Here is a 15,738-nt window from a genome sequence, read left to right as displayed (position 1 = left end):
GTTCAAGAGGAGGTTGGATGATGTTTCGCTGCCGAACAAAGAGCTGCACAGAAACCTGCAGCACTCAGGAAAAGAGCTGTCCATTAGGCATTACTCATTTTTATTTCACCTCGTCCCCTCAACCTGCATCCCCTTTGGTGCACCACTCACCTGCACAACCTTCAGCACCCTCACCTGCATCCCCTTCGGTGCACCTCTCATCAGCACCCTCACCTGCGTCTCTCTTCAGAGGAGTTCACTGGATTCCAACTCATCATCATCACATCAAGAGTTAAGTCGGATCTTAAATAAAAATTGGAAACAGTACCTGTTGTTGTTGTTGTTGTTGTTGTTGTTGTTTTATTTAATTATTTGTTTGTAAGCATTTTTAATGAAACTGTAATCATGTATATTTACTATATGACCAACAGTGCCAAAAACACCTTTTACAAGAGGATGTAAAACTCACAGAGGACAGGTAAAGCACATAAGCAGGTACCTTACAGACATATGTGTGGAAGCATGAAAGCCAGGTGGGTGAGTACGTGAGTCAGAGCGCTCGGTCTCCCCCTTGTGGCCCATACAGACCCTCGTGGGAGTCCCTCGACTGCCCCTCATCGTCTGCGCAATCAGAAGGAGACTGTTCATCAGCGAGACTTCCACACCAAAAATAAGGACGAAAACTTCCAGCACCCTGATATCAACTCGCACACCTCCATAAACACTCTCCCCTGTATCATCCCTCACCCGATATCAACTCGCACACCTCCATAAACACTCTCCCCTGTATCATCCCTCACCCGATATCAACTCGCACACCTCCATAAACACTCTCCCCTATATCATCCCTCACCCAATGCCAACTCCCACACCTCCATAAACACTCTCCCTGTATCATCCCTCACCCGATATCAACTCCCACACCTCCATAAACACTCTCCCTATATCATCCCTCACCCGATATCAACTCCCACACCTCCATAAACACTCTCCCCTATATCATCCCTCACCCAATGCCAACTCCCACACCTCCATAAACACTCTCCCCTATATCATCCCTCACCTGATATCAACTCCCACACCTCCATAAACACTCTCCCCTTTATCATCCCTCACCTGATATGAACTCCCACACCTCCATAAACACTCTCCCCTATATCATCCCTCACCCAATGCCAACTCCCACACCTCCATAAACACTCTCCCCTATATCATCCCTCACCCAATGCCAACTCCCACACCTCCATAAACACTCTCCCCTATATCATCCCTCACCCAATGCCAACTCCCACACCTCCATAAACACTCTCCCCTATATCATCAGGAATGTCTTCTCATGTTCAACCTCCTCGCTCAACATGTCAATGTAGAGAAATGCGTCGTTCAAAATGTCCACCTGGAAACAGTGTACACACAAACACGTCAACAATGGTGCTGTTCGTGTGAGGGTGCTGTTCGTGTGAGGGTGGTGTTCGTGTGAGGGTGCTGTTCGTGTGATGGTGCTGTTCGTGTGAGGGTGCTGGTCGGCTTCATTCATTCATTCAGACACAGACTACGGTTGCTGGTCGGCTTCATTCATTCATTCAGACACAGACTACGGTTGCTGGTCGCATCATTGGACAAATGTTTGTAGTTGTACGTAATAAATACATCTTTGCGGGGTTTTGATTCTTGCTTCCTCTTCCACACACCTTCCACACACCACCTCGATATTTATTCCGCTTCCACACACCTTGCGCAATCTCTTCTTCTTGCTTCCCTCACGGTGCCAAGGTTATGGTGTCAGAAAGAAGCTTAAAATGCTGCGCACTCTTCCTCACATCACTGAAACACATATAGGGGAAACAGGGGGTTTTGTATACAAAGTCGAGGCTCATGGAGGAGCTACAACTTACAATGGATCCGGACGGAACAGAACACAAAAAACAATATGGATGGTGAAAGACAACAACAGCAGGGAGACTTGGACAAATATGAAAGGGATGTGGGGAAGAATGAGGGCAAGGGGAGGAGGGGGGTGAAGAAGATGGATGCATCCGCAAACTCTCAATCACAGCAGTGGAAGGAAAAACTGGAGGTTTGGAAAGAGGAGGGCTTTCAGAGGGTTAACGGGGGTGGAAAAGATCATGGGTATGGGTGAGGGGTGATCTAAAATGGTGGTGAACGGCCACGTTGAAGCGATCGCGTGAAGAAAGATCGAAGAGGATGTGGAAGTTGCTTCCGCAGGAGGGCAGATGGAAGAACGAATGAGTGGAGGGTGAGCAGTGATTCTGGAGCGAACGCGAAACGAAGGACTAATCGACGAGTCATTCAGACACGACGCAGAGCGAGTCCTTCTACGTTGCATTTTGTACGCACCTGTCCGAGAGATGGTCCCGCATCACTTCCTGAGCACCTTTCCCGCTCGGCTTCCGCCGCTTCTCACCTTTCCCGTGCCCGAAGTCGAGAACGTTCGTCTAAAAAGAGGAAGATGAGGTGAAGAGAAACACTCATTCACCACTTAACCTGTTTAACAGCTTAAACCATTAACTCGTACTGTCTGTGTTAGCAGTCTCTGTAAACATGGTCGCCGTTAGCACTTGCCCGTTCCCTGGGATTCTACCTCCGATCAGCAATGGGTTTACAATATAACTCGGCTCACGTGATGCAAGTCACGTGACCTGCGTTTGTCTGGGTTCGGTGTTCCACAGGGATTCGTTCGTTTGAAGAGTGAAATATCCAAGAGTTTGATCAACTGAAAACACACGCTTTCTTTGGGAGCGGCCTGCGGTGATAGTGGGCGTGGTGGGGGCGAGATAGTGGGCGTGGTGGGGGGATAGTGGGTGTGGGGATAGTGGGCGTGGGGATAGTGGGCGTGGTGGGGGGATAGTGGGCGTGGTGGGGGACAGTGGGCGTGGGGATAGTGGGCGTGGTGGGGGGATAGTGGGCGTGGTGGGGGGATAGTGGGCGTGGTGGGAGGGGGATAGTGGGCGTGGTGGGGGGAATAGTGGGCGTGGTGGGGGATAGTGGGTGTGGTGGGGGATAGTGGGTGTGGTGGGAGGGGGATAGTGGGCGTGGTGGGGGGATAGTGGGCGTGGTGGGGGATAGTGGGCGTGGTGGGGGACAGTGGGCGTGGGGATAGTGGGCGTGGTGGGGGGATAGTGGGCGTGGTGGGGGGATAGTGGGCGTGGTGGGAGGGGGATAGTGGGCGTGGTGGGGGGAATAGTGGGGGTGGGGATAGTGGGTGTGGTGGGGGGATAGTGGGTGTGGTGGGAGGGGGATAGTGGGCGTGGTGGGGGGATAGTGGGCGTGGTGGGGGGATAGTTAGCGTGGTGGGGGGATAGTGGGTGTGGTGGGGGATAGTGGGTGTGGTGGGAGGGGGATAGTGGGCGTGGTGGGGGGATAGTGGGCGTGGTGAGGGGACAGTGGGCGTGGGGATAGTGGGCGTGGTGGGGGGATAGTGGGCGTGGTGGGGGATAGTGGGCGTGCTGGGGGGGGAGATAGTGGGCGCAGTGGGGATAATAATGTCCCCTGTCTGCAGCAGAGGTCAGTAAACCACTTGCACTGTGGCACGTGTACAGGTAAGGTAAGTCGTCTCACCCTCCCCCTCACAGGTGAGAGGGGATTTTTTTGTGCCCATGACCTGACCCTGGGTACTATCAACATGTATGCAAAATATGGTGGAGATCGGACCATCACTGTTTGTTCAGATGTACACACAGGCACACACACCACACGCACACACAAACATACTGTTACAGGTGACAGGATTCAAACCAGGGTCCCATATGTCACTCCCGACTAAAGATGTCCCATATGTCACTCCCGACTAAAGAGTGCTGCAGGTGGTGACGTCAGCGACCTCGAGTCCTCTTCACAGCCAGCCAGGCTGGGGCCCGCGAGCTGGCCGAGCAGTTTTGGAAGCTTGACCTGTAGGTTGAGCACAAGGAGTAGAGTTCCAGATCGTCACGCTGACAACTCAGGGGCAACTTAAACGTCACGGATTTCCCATTCGAAATGGAATTTTTACAACACAGCCCCAGGGAACAATGGCACAAAGTCAAACACAATGGAACACAATGAATTTACTCGCATCAAGGGATGGGGCACACTGAAGGCAAAACGACACGAGAAGTACAACACAGGCCACACGACCGATACGAAAGGCCGACACAGCATCACGCACACGGACCCTCCACCAAACCCAGGGTGAGGAAAGGGAAACAAATCAAAAAGAAAACAACAACAACAACAACATTCGTTCAATAGAATTCAAATTCAGAACACGGATTTCAAATAGATTGAGAGAGATGAAGGACATGGGGTTCGGGCCTGTGCGAAGGGGACCGCCGGCGGTTTCATCCACACTGGCGCGAGCGGTACGTGGTTGGGGAAAAAGAAGAGAATGGCCCGGTCGTCATCTCTGCATCATCCGGACGGCTCGTCTTCAATGCTCTCCTTCGCTCTCCCCTTCATCCGTCCGCTCACTCTCAAGGACAGCCGCTTTGAAGCAGGCCACCACTCACTGACCAACACGGCTACGGTCACTCGAGGCGTCCCCGGCATTTCTTCATCCTCAGAGCGCCACAACTTGCTTCTTCTTCTTCTTCTTTTTCTTCCTCTCTCCTTTTTACCTCATCTGGAACGTAGCTCCAGGGAGATTATGGGATGGCGCCTCGTCCGTCCGTCCACAAATACTTGCAACTTCTTCTCTGAAACCACACACATGATTCCGATGAAACTTGACCACGACCTTCATCACCCATGATGTACCAAAAGCTTCGTCGCATTCTGACTGGTGGTGTAACCTAATGTTGTAACCCAGAGTTGGTGACATTCTGACTGGTGGGTCTGAAGAAGAATATTTTTGAAGGAATTTACCGTCCGCCATTTTGATGCACTTCCGGTCACATGATTGGCAAGACCTCCCCAATTTAACATCACGACCCTCACCTCATGTTGTGAGGAACTTGAAGGAAAAGGAAAAATAAATACAAATAGGTTCTATTTCTGATCCCACAGCCGACCTGGCATTTCTTACGTGATACACCTCAAACGTCACGAATCGTCACGGACACCTCCTCACACTCCCACAACCGTCACAATACCTCGAGAGAATCCCTTACTGAAGGTAGTTGGGTGATCCCCCAAACAATCCCAAGATAATTTATCATTCCCACCCCGACGAACGATCATTGAACATCCATCTCTTCCTCTTTATATATCAAGAGATAAGACGATGCGTGGGTGTACGTAATAAATAAATAAGTATAATTATTAAAAAAAATCATTCCTGTTTCTTAAAACACGAGCGTATGATTAATATCTATTGTTGACGTCATAAATTATTGATAATTTGAACACGAGTATGGATCACCCGGATGGAGCCGTGACACACGGATAGGGAGGATGACAATACGATTGGTCAGAGAATGACTAAGGCTGGACACGTGGTTAGCTTGAGCTGACATTGAAGAAAGGAAGACATCAAGAAGGGACACATCGTCGGCGAACTCACGGCTTCTTCAGTCTTGGCCTCCATTTTGTCTTCCATGTCATCTGCAAACAAAGGGATTGGATTTTTATTTTCATCGCAGAGGGAACTTGGGAGCAGCAACTTCGCTTCGCAAACAAACACAGAGTCAACCGAGCTTATCACGTCGACTCCCAAACACAGATACACTCAAACAACCGAGCGACTCAAACAATGATACATCCAAACAATGATACACACAAATAATGAAACATCCAAACAATGATATACACAAACAATGATACACACAAACAATGATACACACAAACAATGATACACACAAACAATGATACACACAAACAATGATACACACAAACAATGATACACACAAACACCGATACACACAAACAATGATACACACAAACAATGATACACACAAACAATGATACCCACAAACAATGATACACACAAACAATGATACACACAAACAATGATACACACAAACACCGATACACACAAACAATGATACACACAAACAATGATACACCCAAATAATGATACACCCAAACAATGATATACACAAACAATGATACACACAAACAATGATACACACAAACAATGATACACACAAACAATGATACACACAAACACCGATACACACAAACAATGATACACACAAACAATGATACACACAAACAATGATACACACAAACACCGATACACACAAACAATGATACACACAAACAATGATACGCACAATAATACACACCAACAATGACACACCCAAACACCGACACACCCAAACACTGACACACCCAAACACCGATACACACAAACACCGATACACACAAACAATGATACCCACAATAATACACACCAACAATGACACACCCAAACACCGACACACCCAAACACTGACACACCCAAACACTGACACACCCAAACACCGAGTCCACACACACGATGTACTCGGACTCGCCGTGTCCACACGGGATGTACTCGGACTCGCCGTGTCCACACCGGATGTACTCGGACTCGCCGTGTCCACACGGGATGTACTCGGACTCGCCGTGTCCACACCGGATGTACTCGGACTCGCCGTGTCCACACGGGATGTACTCGGACTCGCCGTGTCCACACACGATGTACTCGGACTCGCCGTGTCCACACACGATGTACTCGGACTCGCCGTGTCCACACACGATGTACTCGGACTCGCCGTGTTGGATCCCAAACTGGAGCCCGATCGGTAGGTTCTATCTTCCCCATTCGTTCTGCACCGACCACGTCTTGTGGACCCTCGTGACCGCGGGTCTCGGTCCCGGGAACATCGTCAGGGTTTTCCCCGATCACGGCGAACCGTCCAAAGGACAGCCATTCACGGACGAGCTCTACCCGGGGTGTCCCCAGAGATCCCAGAGGTCCACCTGCCTGTCCCGAACGTCCAGGTCCATCTTGTTGAACCTCTCCCGTTCCCTCCTCACGTCCATCTTCAGTTCCACGGATCGGATCCTCCGTTCGACCTTTTCCTCGCTCAATCTGAGCACTTCCCCCACTCGGGGTCCGGGACCAACACTCCCAACGACCCTCGTCGGCCATCCTGGAAATCCATCCGAACCCACGGTCGGTGAGGACGGCGGTCAGTGAACCGAACACGACATTTGCCGAATATCGAAGAGAGAAATTGTACTTCTTCTTCTTCTTCACCACTACGCGAGTAAACGTGCATCAGTGGTAACGGTTGTCCGAGTCAAGAGGCACAGGCATGACGGGCCAAACGGCCGATTCCTGCGTCGAAGGACTTCCAGGTCATAAAACAACAACGACACAATCTAAGAGGAAGAAGAACCCCCGGTGGGTTTATTCGCCCCGCCTACCAATGTTCCAAAAACAACAACTACACCCTTTAAGAAGAAGAAGAAGAACCCCCGATTGGTTTATTAGCCCCGCCTACCAATGTTCCAAAAACAACAACTCCACCATTTAAGAAGAAGAAGAACCCCCGGCTCGGTTTATTAGCCCCGCCCTCGACGCTGTGCTTCCGGTTATCCCTGTTTTGAGTGGCGATGGAAAACGATCTGCTGATGCGAGAGACCAGGTCGGTGATCAAGGCCTACGTGACTCACCGTCTGGCACCGGACGTGCCGCAGTCCCTGAACCGAGAGGCGGAAATTCTCATCTGGCTCGGGGACAAGATGTTCCACAAACACCGCGAGGCCTACGAGAAAATGGTGCGGACGCTGCACCTGAAGGTCGGCTCGAGTGACGCGGGCTCGGTGTCGGCGACCGTGACCCGCCTCGCGGAAGAGGTGTTCGACGACGACGACGAGGTGAACTGGGGAAACCTCATCACCATCATCGTCCTCTTGACCGCGGCCGCTGAACAAATGGTCCACCGGTTCGGGACGGTCGACGTATGGACCGAGATGTTGTCCTTCGAGATGAGCTGGGTCATGGTGGAGCGACACGGACGCTGGATTCGAGAACGAGGCGGCTGGGTGTGTGGAGGTGTGGGGTGTGGGTGTCTTGGAGCGAGTGTGTGCTTGTGTGGGTGTGTGAGTGTGTGGTTGTGTGAGTGCGTGGGTGTGTGGGTGTGTGTGTGGGTGTGTGAGTGTGTGGGTGTGTGAGTGTCTTGGAGCGAGTGTGTGGGTGTGTGATCCTGGTCGGGGTACCAGGATCAGAGTTTGGGGTCGGGGTACCAGGATCAGAGTTTGGGGTCGGCGTACCAGGATCAGAGTTTGGGGTCGGGGTACCAGGATCAGAGTTTGGGGTCGGCGTACCAGCATCAGAGTTTGGGGTCAGGGTACCAGGGTCAGAGTTTGGGGTCGGGATACCAGGATCAGAGTTTGGGGTCGGGGTACCAGGATCAGAGTTTGACGTCAGGGTACCAGGGTCAGAGTTTGTTGTTGAGGTACCAGGATCAGAGTTTGGGGTCAGGGTACCAGGGTCAGAGTTTGTTGTCGAGGTACCAGGATCAGAGTTTGGGGTCGGTGTACCAGGATCAGAGTTTGGGGTCAGGGTACCAGGATCAGAGTTTGGGGTCGGGGTACCAGGATCAGAGTTTGGGGTCGGGGTACCAGGGTTTGAGTTCGGGGTCGAGTTACCAGGGTCAGGGTACCAGGATCAGAGTTTGGGGTCAGGGTACCAGGGTCAGGGTACCAGGGTCAGGGTACCAGGATCAGAGTTTGATGTCAGGGTACCAGGGTCAGAGTTTTGGGTCAGGGTACCAGGGTCAGAGTTTGGGGTCAGGGTACCAGGATCAGAGTTTGGGGTCAGGGTACCAGGATCAGAGTTTGAGGTCGGGGTACCAGGATCAGAGTTTGGGGTCGGGGTACCAGGGTTTGAGTTCGGGGTCGAGTTACCAGGGTCAGGGTACCAGGATCAGAGTTTGGGGTCGGGGTACCAGGATCAGAGTTTGGGGTCGGGGTACCAGGGTTTAGAGTTCGGGGTCGGGTTACCAGGGTCAGAGTTTATGGTCAGGGTACCAGGATCAGAGTTTGGGGTCGGGGTACCAGGGTTTGAGTTCGGGGTCGGGTTACCAGGATCAGAGTTCGGGGTCGGGGTACCAGGATCAGAGTTTGGGGTCGGGGTACCAGGGTTTGAGTTCAGGGTCGGGGTACCAGGGTCCGAGTTCGGGGTCGGGGTAACTCCCCATTCCTTCCTCTGTAGTTCATTGTTTCCTCCACCACCAAAGGTGTTCTCCGTACATGGGTCATGTTTGTACCCCTGCCTGTTTGTTTGTGAGCACGACGTCTCAAAAAGTTGTGAATGGATTCGGACGACACTTTATTGTCGGGTTGGATGTGTGACAAGGACGAAGTCATGAGATGTCGGTTCTCAGGTTCTCAGGTCGATCCGGTCTATCAGTGTCGTACAAGACGTGAACCGTTCAGCCTGCCGGAGGGACACGCTCTACCGAGTCCCGTTACAGTTCGTGGTTGCGTTTCGTGGTTGTTCTCCAAACAATGGTTGCTGTCTTCATTCAGTCAACTCAGTGACCTCATTTTGAACCTTTTCTTGCTTTGCTTTAATAATCACGTGACCACTGTAATTGGCTTATATCACGGATCGCACCTGTAATTGATGGTGGATGGAAGGGATGGGGATTTGCAGGGAGTGGGGGGAAATCACCTGATATTTCGACATGTCGATCACGTTTATTATTTATTATTGCTTGGACATTGTCTAAGCAAATTGCGGATCTTGTCTCTCTTGTGCAATTTCTTGTCTATCAGTCATTTCCTCTGTCCTTGATTGGTTCTTCTTGTTTCACACCCACAGAACTCTTGTCTTACTCACTTGACCCGACTCTCCATGGTGTCCAAGAAATTGGAAGAACGTCGAACCGAAGATGTGGACGACATGTCGACGTTCGCTTCGATCAACGTCGCCGGGACAAGTCCAGATCGTGTTGAGGACACGCCGGAGCCTTCCGGGATGATGTACAAGTCCCCAGGATCCCTTGAAACTCTCCGCCATAGGTTCAGTCGCCTCGTTAGAAAGTCACCTGCTCCGTCACCCCGAGTGCAGCCGAAGTCACCTCCTCATTCAGTCGCTCAGATGCGGACGAAGCTGCATTCACGGTTCGTGCGACAAACACAGACAAAGTCACATCCCATGACGTCATCTCAGGTGCAGGTGAAGCCACACCATCGACCGCAGGCCGATCGGGTCCCCAATGGGAATCCCAAAGTCGAATCTCGATTGAAAGCCGAATTACCTCCGACAGAGTCTTCAAGGACACGTGTTCCACAAAAGAGAAAGGTAAAGGTACGCTCAAAAGACCCCATCAGCTATCGCAAGACCGACGAACAGCTCACCGTGTTGAAAGCAGCGTTTACAGGTACTCAGTGGCCGACCAAGAAAGAGTGCAACGACCTGGCGGTTTGGACGGGTCTTCATCACCACGTTGTCAAGAAATGGTTTGGAGACGCCCGCTACGCTCTCAAGCGAAAGGCACCCGGGTGGGCTCGCTCCATTGAAACGCTCCAAGGCTCAAGATGGAAAAAAGAGAAACCTGCCCTCTTGAAACCTGCCGCAGCGGCACTTGACGGTGACACAGGAGGAAGGTTTGTTGAGGGTTGCGATGTTGAGAAGCTCCGTGAGCGGTCGGACCTTGGCGATCAGGTGGTTCACAACGGCTTTTCGCAAAATAAGAAAGAACATCAGGTCGGTGATGGGGATGGAGATGGGAGTGAAGAAGGAGGAGAAGATGGTTACTCGTCGGCGGGAAATGTAACAGATGACAGCGATGATTGGACGAAGGAAGAGGGTAATGGTTTATGTTCAGAAAATGTGGTTTCTAACTCCTCGACTGAAGATGAGGTGTGAGAGTCTTCTTCGATTTGTAGTTGGGAGAAAAATCATCGCAGTGAAGGAAGGGGCTCTCAATGTGATGGGGAGGGGAGAATGGTGGCGGCACGTGCCTCCGGCATCCTCCTTCTCCAAGGTATATTGAAGGGCCGAGAGGTGGGGGCCGAGAGGTGGGGTCTTCAACGGCCACAACCAAGGATAAGAAGCTCTGAGATCGAGCGACCACATCATGACTCCATCAGAAGGATTTCATTTGAGTTTAAACTCAACTCGACCACGCCGGAGATCAAGCTCATCCCTGTCCAGTGTACACCTGTACACCCCCACTCTTACACGGGCCAACGCTTTGAATTGAATATTGATGATTTTAAAATGAATATTGATTGAATACAGATGACTTTAAAAACGTTTTTCCTTCTTTCAAAATCAAATTACTTATTCTTAATTTTTTTTTTAGCTGATGTGGAATTTACATTCCAGATCAGGTATTGTCATCGTACACCGTCTGTCTGTCCGTCTCCTTCATCGACTTCCCCGGCCAAACCGCTGGGCCGACCCGGCCGAACTGTGGCAGAAACAAGCTCGTTCCGGTCACGTGACTTCAAGTCGGTCACAATGGCTGACTTAGTAAATTTCTTCAAAAATATTCTTCTCCAGACCCACCAGTCAGAATGCTACTGTAGAAACATTTCATCATGATGGGTTTGGGGGTGATAAAAATAAATAAATTGATGGTGATTAAAACCTGATATTAAAATAAAATATATTAATCCTGAAATAAATGAACTCAAATATGATATGATTCTTTTTAAGTAGGTATCCATTTGGAATTAAAATAATTATATTTCTCCTCTGTATGGAAAGATCACCTGCATATTAAATGTGTAAACAGATTGAACTTTGCCAGTAAGTTGGATATGACGAAGAATTTCCTGTCGTGAAGAACTATCTTGAGAATTTTGTATGGAAGGCACAAACGAGTTGGAATGTGGACTTAAGAAAATGTACAGGCGCTCTGGTCGCTTCCAAATAATATATCTTCCCAGTTTTGGGAGAAGCAGACTGACTTTTAACCTACATATGATGTAAACTTGTTTTTAATGGCCGTTAGGGTTGGCGTTTGACGTCATTCCAGCATTGTGTGTGATTAATGTCTGGGTTTGAGTTTGTGTTCCAACCATTTCAGCAGGAACTGTCAAAGAAGACTGAAGATAAGGTTCACCTGGAAATTGTCAAGACCGGGCGAACTGGCGTCAGTGCCAGAAAATTATACATAATAAAAAACTGAGTCTTACTGGAAACGATATAAAGACGAAGATTCTCCGGTTATGTTGAGAGATCTGTAACTCGTATGTATTGTCCACAATCCCCTGTGCCGGCACATATAATCTGTTTCCATCCGTCCATCGGGACCACACTCTGCCCAGAGCTTTGGTGCTGCCGATGCAGTCTCCTTGGCTATCGGGTACAATCCTGGACGGGTCGCCGCTCCGACGCAGGATACCAGCTAGCCGGCACTCATTTTGCCAAACTCAGAAGGATGACAGGCAGAGTCAGCCCCACCTGGTATTAATTTAACAGCCGAGGGGGATGTGAACTCAGGATCCTCGGATCCCAAGCCCACAACCCCGAACCGTCAAGCCAACACCGGGTATATAATCTGTTTGTTCAATAAATGTTTTAAAATTGCACTGACGTTCTGTATCTGCATCTACACGACCAAATTTGGGTTAAAAACATTACAACATGGTCCTGATGTTAAATAGCGGAGGTCATGCCGATCACGAGACCGGAAGTGCGTCACAATGGCCGCCCATTTCAAGTCTGTACAACAATGATACACTCCTAAACTGTTAAAGAGTGACGTCATAAGCATTTAAAAGCCATAACTTTTATTCTCGAGCGTTTTGTGAACGACCAAGACTTCGAAACAACAAAGTATCGACTGTACAAGGAAAGGAGCCGCAGGTGGAGAGGCCGTTCGGCCCGTCATGGCTGCACGACATCAACGGCACACTCATTTATCGACACGAGATCCAGAGGAATTTGGATCGTGAATGGATGTGTTTGTCGGCCTCAAATTGGGTTATAACATGTTTTTATGTCGGGAGGATTAACGAGTGTGTTTGTGTTCACGGCCGCCGCCATTAGTCCCACATTGTCATCAGTATGGCTGGGCTCGTCCGAGGGAGGTTTGACCCAAGTGTTTCACGACTCGGCTGATGCCGGCGATAACTAGACGGCTTCGACACGACGGAACGGACGTCCATCCGAGGGACGACGCACACGTTGATGAATCACCCTGTGCCTACGAAACACCAGGACGACAGTTTATAGCTGGGTCGGGATTCGAACCCAGGCGAGACAGGATAGAAGCAGGCGAGTGTGTGGTGTCTGATTGGTGGAGTGGCGGGGCATCGACGGGCAGGACGTGTCTGATTGGTGGAGGGCGGGGCCTCAGAAGGGTGATTCCGATTGGTGGAGTGGCCGAGCATCGACGGACAGGACATGTCTGGTTGGTGGAGGGCGGGGCCTCGATAAGAAGGGTGATTCTGATTGGTGGAGTGGCCGAGCATCCACGGGCAGGAGGTGTCTGATTGGTGGAGGGCGGGGCCTCGATAAGAAGGGTGATTCTGATTGGTGGAGTGGCCGAGCATCGACGGGCAGGACGTTTCTGATTGGTGGAGGAAGAGGGCCTCAAACCGCAAAACGATTTCCTGTCTTTTAGAAGATTGAGGAGGAAGCTGCTGAGACTGCCCGGTAGGATTCTGTGTTTTCAAACAAAGAGGACTCAATAAAGAGAAATAAACAACGGAGGGTAAGGACTGCACTCTCTTCACGACTCGCAAAGCAGCTCGAACACACGGGTCCCTCCAGGTCCGACGATGGTCGCTTCAGGTCCCAAGTAGATCGGCCCACATTCCGAGAGGGTCCCACCGGGTCTCGCACGTGTTGCTCGAGGTTCTTCGTGCATCACTCAAAGTGACAGGAGGATCGATCCAGCTTCTGCACACGTCACGCCAGGTCCCACTCAAATTCCTCCAGGTCCTGCACGGATTGCTCCAGGTAATGAGCGGATCAGCCAGGTCCCACTCAGATCACGCCAGGTCCCACCCAGCTCCAGGTCCTGTACATGTCGTTCCAGGTAATGAGCGAATCACGCCAGGTCCCACTCAGATTTCTCCAGGTCCTGCACGGATTGCTCCAGGTAATGATCGCATCACGCCAGGTCCCACTCAGATTGCTCCAGGTCACGTACATGTCGCTCCAGGTAATGAGCGGATCACGCCAGGTCCCACTCCGATTTCTCCAGTTCCTGCACAGATTGCTCCAGGTAATGATCGGATCACGCCAGGTCCCACTCAGATTGCTCCAGGTCACGTACATGTCCCTCCAGGTAATGAGCGGATCACGCCAGGTCCCACTCAGATTGCTCCAGGTCCCGTACATGTCGCTCCAGGTAATGAGCGGATCACGCCAGGTCCCACTCAGATTGCTCCAGGTCCCGTACATGTCGCTCCAGGTAATGAGCGGATCACGCCAGGTCCCACTCAGATTGCTCCAGGTCCCGTACATGTCGCTCCAGGTGATGAGCGGATCACGCCAGGTCCCACTCAGATTGCTCCAGGTCCCGTACATGTCGCTCCAGGTAATGAGCGGATCACGCCAGGTCCCACTCAGATTGCTCCAGGTCCCGTACATGTCGCTCCAGGTGATGAGCGGATCACGCCAGGTCCCACTCAGATTGCTCCAGGTCCCGTACATGTCGCTCCAGGTGATGAGCGGATCACGCCATGTCACACTCAGATTGCTCCAGGTCCTGCACGGATTGCTCCAGGTCCCGTATATGTCGCTCCAGGTAATGAGCGGGTCACTCCAGGTCCCGTGCATGTCGCTCCAGGTAATGAGTGGATCATGCCAGGTCCCACTCAGATTGCTCCAGGTCCTGCACGGATTGCTCCAGGTCCCACTCGGATCACTCCAGGTCCCATGAGTGTCACTGCAGGTCCGACTCGTAACGCTCCACGTCCTCGATGGATCGTTCCAAGTTCCGCGCAGGTTCCGCCAGGACCCACTCAGATTGCTCCAGGTCCCGTACATGTTGCTCCAGGTAATGAGCAGATCACGCCAGGTCCCACTCAGATTGCTCCAGGTCCCACTCGGATCATTCCAGGTCCCATGAGTGTCACTGCAGGTCCGGCGCGTAACGCTCCACGTCCTTGATGGATCGTTCCAAGTTTCGCGCAAGCTCCGCCAGGTCTCACTTGCATCCCTCCAGGGCCCCGTGCATGTCGCTCCAGCAAATGATCAGATCACACCAAAATCGAAGCAAACTGGGTTTTTAAATGTTTAGTTCAGAAATGAGACTAAAGACATTTCTTGAGGGATGTAATAAAGGTGAAGTAAGAGAATTGAGAAGTCTGTTGAAACAGAAGAAAAGTAGTGAATTATGATACAGTAATGAGAACCACACGTGAGGAAGAGGAAGATGAAGTATTGTAAGAGATCGTTTGCATTATTATTTTTTTTTGATAAAGATTGCATAAGATTAGGTGAAGGAAAGGTTGAAGAAAAGATCGTGAGGTGGATGGTGAATTTGGATTGGTAATCGCAGAGGGTGGAAGCAGATCACGTGGTCACGGGAGAACCACGTGGTTACGGTAGATGTATAGGTAAAAGTGAATTTATTTATTATGATTATTATTTTTAATTAGGATTGCGTAAGTTCCGGAAAAGGAAAGGTTGAAGTAAAATCGGAGAGGTGTATGGTGAACTTGGAACGGTAAACGCAGAGTGAAGCTGATGGGTCGATGAAAAGTACCAGGAAGAGGGTAGATGGAAACACGTGGTTTCAAGTGTATAGTGAGGAAGGATACAAGGGAAATTATTTTTTTTGATGGATATTTGAAGATTAGGTGAGATTAGGGAATGTTAGGTTGTCGGAAGAAATAGGGAAGGTAATGGTGAGAGTGGGTCAGCTCAACTCGAAGAAA

At 50.6% G+C, this 15,738-nt stretch overlaps 3 protein-coding genes across 8 annotated transcripts in view; 1 reads left to right on the top strand and 2 right to left on the bottom strand.

Moving 5' to 3' along the window:
* LOC147008108 (uncharacterized) overlaps positions 1 to 15,738 on the bottom strand; it is an 88,115-nt gene that overhangs the window by 41,192 nt on the left and 31,185 nt on the right. The gene's annotated exons all lie outside the window — the stretch shown is intronic.
* On the bottom strand, positions 363 to 7,277 carry LOC147008111 (uncharacterized). 5 transcript variants are annotated; one of them, XR_015053621.1, is made up of 6 exons: positions 6,371 to 7,274; positions 5,477 to 5,517; positions 2,338 to 2,435; positions 1,712 to 1,803; positions 1,274 to 1,375; positions 363 to 600 (listed from the first exon to the last, which is right to left on the bottom strand). XR_015053621.1 is itself a non-coding variant. In XM_085865587.1 (5 exons), the coding sequence occupies exons 1-4, from the start codon at positions 7,028 to 7,030 to the stop codon at positions 1,740 to 1,742; spliced, it is 855 nt and encodes a 284-aa protein (XP_085721713.1). In that variant the 5' UTR covers positions 7,031 to 7,277; the 3' UTR covers positions 366 to 600; positions 1,712 to 1,739. The 5 variants fall into 5 exon arrangements, 2 of the variants coding, with proteins under 2 accessions (XP_085721713.1, XP_085721712.1); XR_015053620.1 differs by having other exon boundaries at positions 364 to 600; positions 6,379 to 7,276; XR_015053622.1 differs by lacking the exon at positions 1,274 to 1,375 and having other exon boundaries at positions 366 to 600.
* LOC147008110 (uncharacterized) lies at positions 7,458 to 12,358 on the top strand. Of its 2 annotated transcripts, none has more exons than XM_085865567.1 (2): positions 7,458 to 7,929; positions 9,713 to 12,358. In XM_085865567.1, exons 1-2 carry the CDS (start codon positions 7,498 to 7,500, stop codon positions 10,760 to 10,762), a joined length of 1,482 nt encoding a protein of 493 aa, XP_085721693.1. In that variant the 5' UTR covers positions 7,458 to 7,497; the 3' UTR covers positions 10,763 to 12,358. The 2 variants fall into 2 exon arrangements, with proteins under 2 accessions (XP_085721693.1, XP_085721694.1); XM_085865568.1 differs by having other exon boundaries at positions 7,459 to 7,761.

Source organism: Eptatretus burgeri, chromosome 21, assembly GCF_056783735.1.
Source record: "Eptatretus burgeri isolate ZD-2024b chromosome 21, Ebu_testis_v1, whole genome shotgun sequence".
Taxonomy (NCBI): Eukaryota; Metazoa; Chordata; class Myxini; order Myxiniformes; family Myxinidae; genus Eptatretus; species Eptatretus burgeri.
Note: the sequence above shows the minus strand (reverse complement) of the source record. Positions and strands in the feature narration are given on the sequence as shown.

Bases quoted from the DNA above. Each gene is read 5' to 3' on its own strand.
- LOC147008111 (XM_085865587.1), bottom strand. From the start codon at position 7,030: ATGGCCGACGAGGGTCGTTGGGAGTGTTGGTCCCGGACCCCGAGTGGG. The intron at 5,518-6,378 runs GTGTTTGGGTGT...CTTTGTTTGCAG, and splicing joins ACATCGTGTGTGTGGACTCG to ATGACATGGAAGACAAAATG. The intron at 1,804-2,337 runs GTGCGTACAAAA...TATGTGTTTCAG, and splicing joins CGGGACCATCTCTCGGACAG to TGATGTGAGGAAGAGTGCGC.
- LOC147008110 (XM_085865567.1), top strand. From the start codon at position 7,498: ATGGAAAACGATCTGCTGATGCGAGAGACCAGGTCGGTGATCAAGGCC. The intron at 7,930-9,712 runs GTGTGTGGAGGT...TCACACCCACAG, and splicing joins TTCGAGAACGAGGCGGCTGG to AACTCTTGTCTTACTCACTT.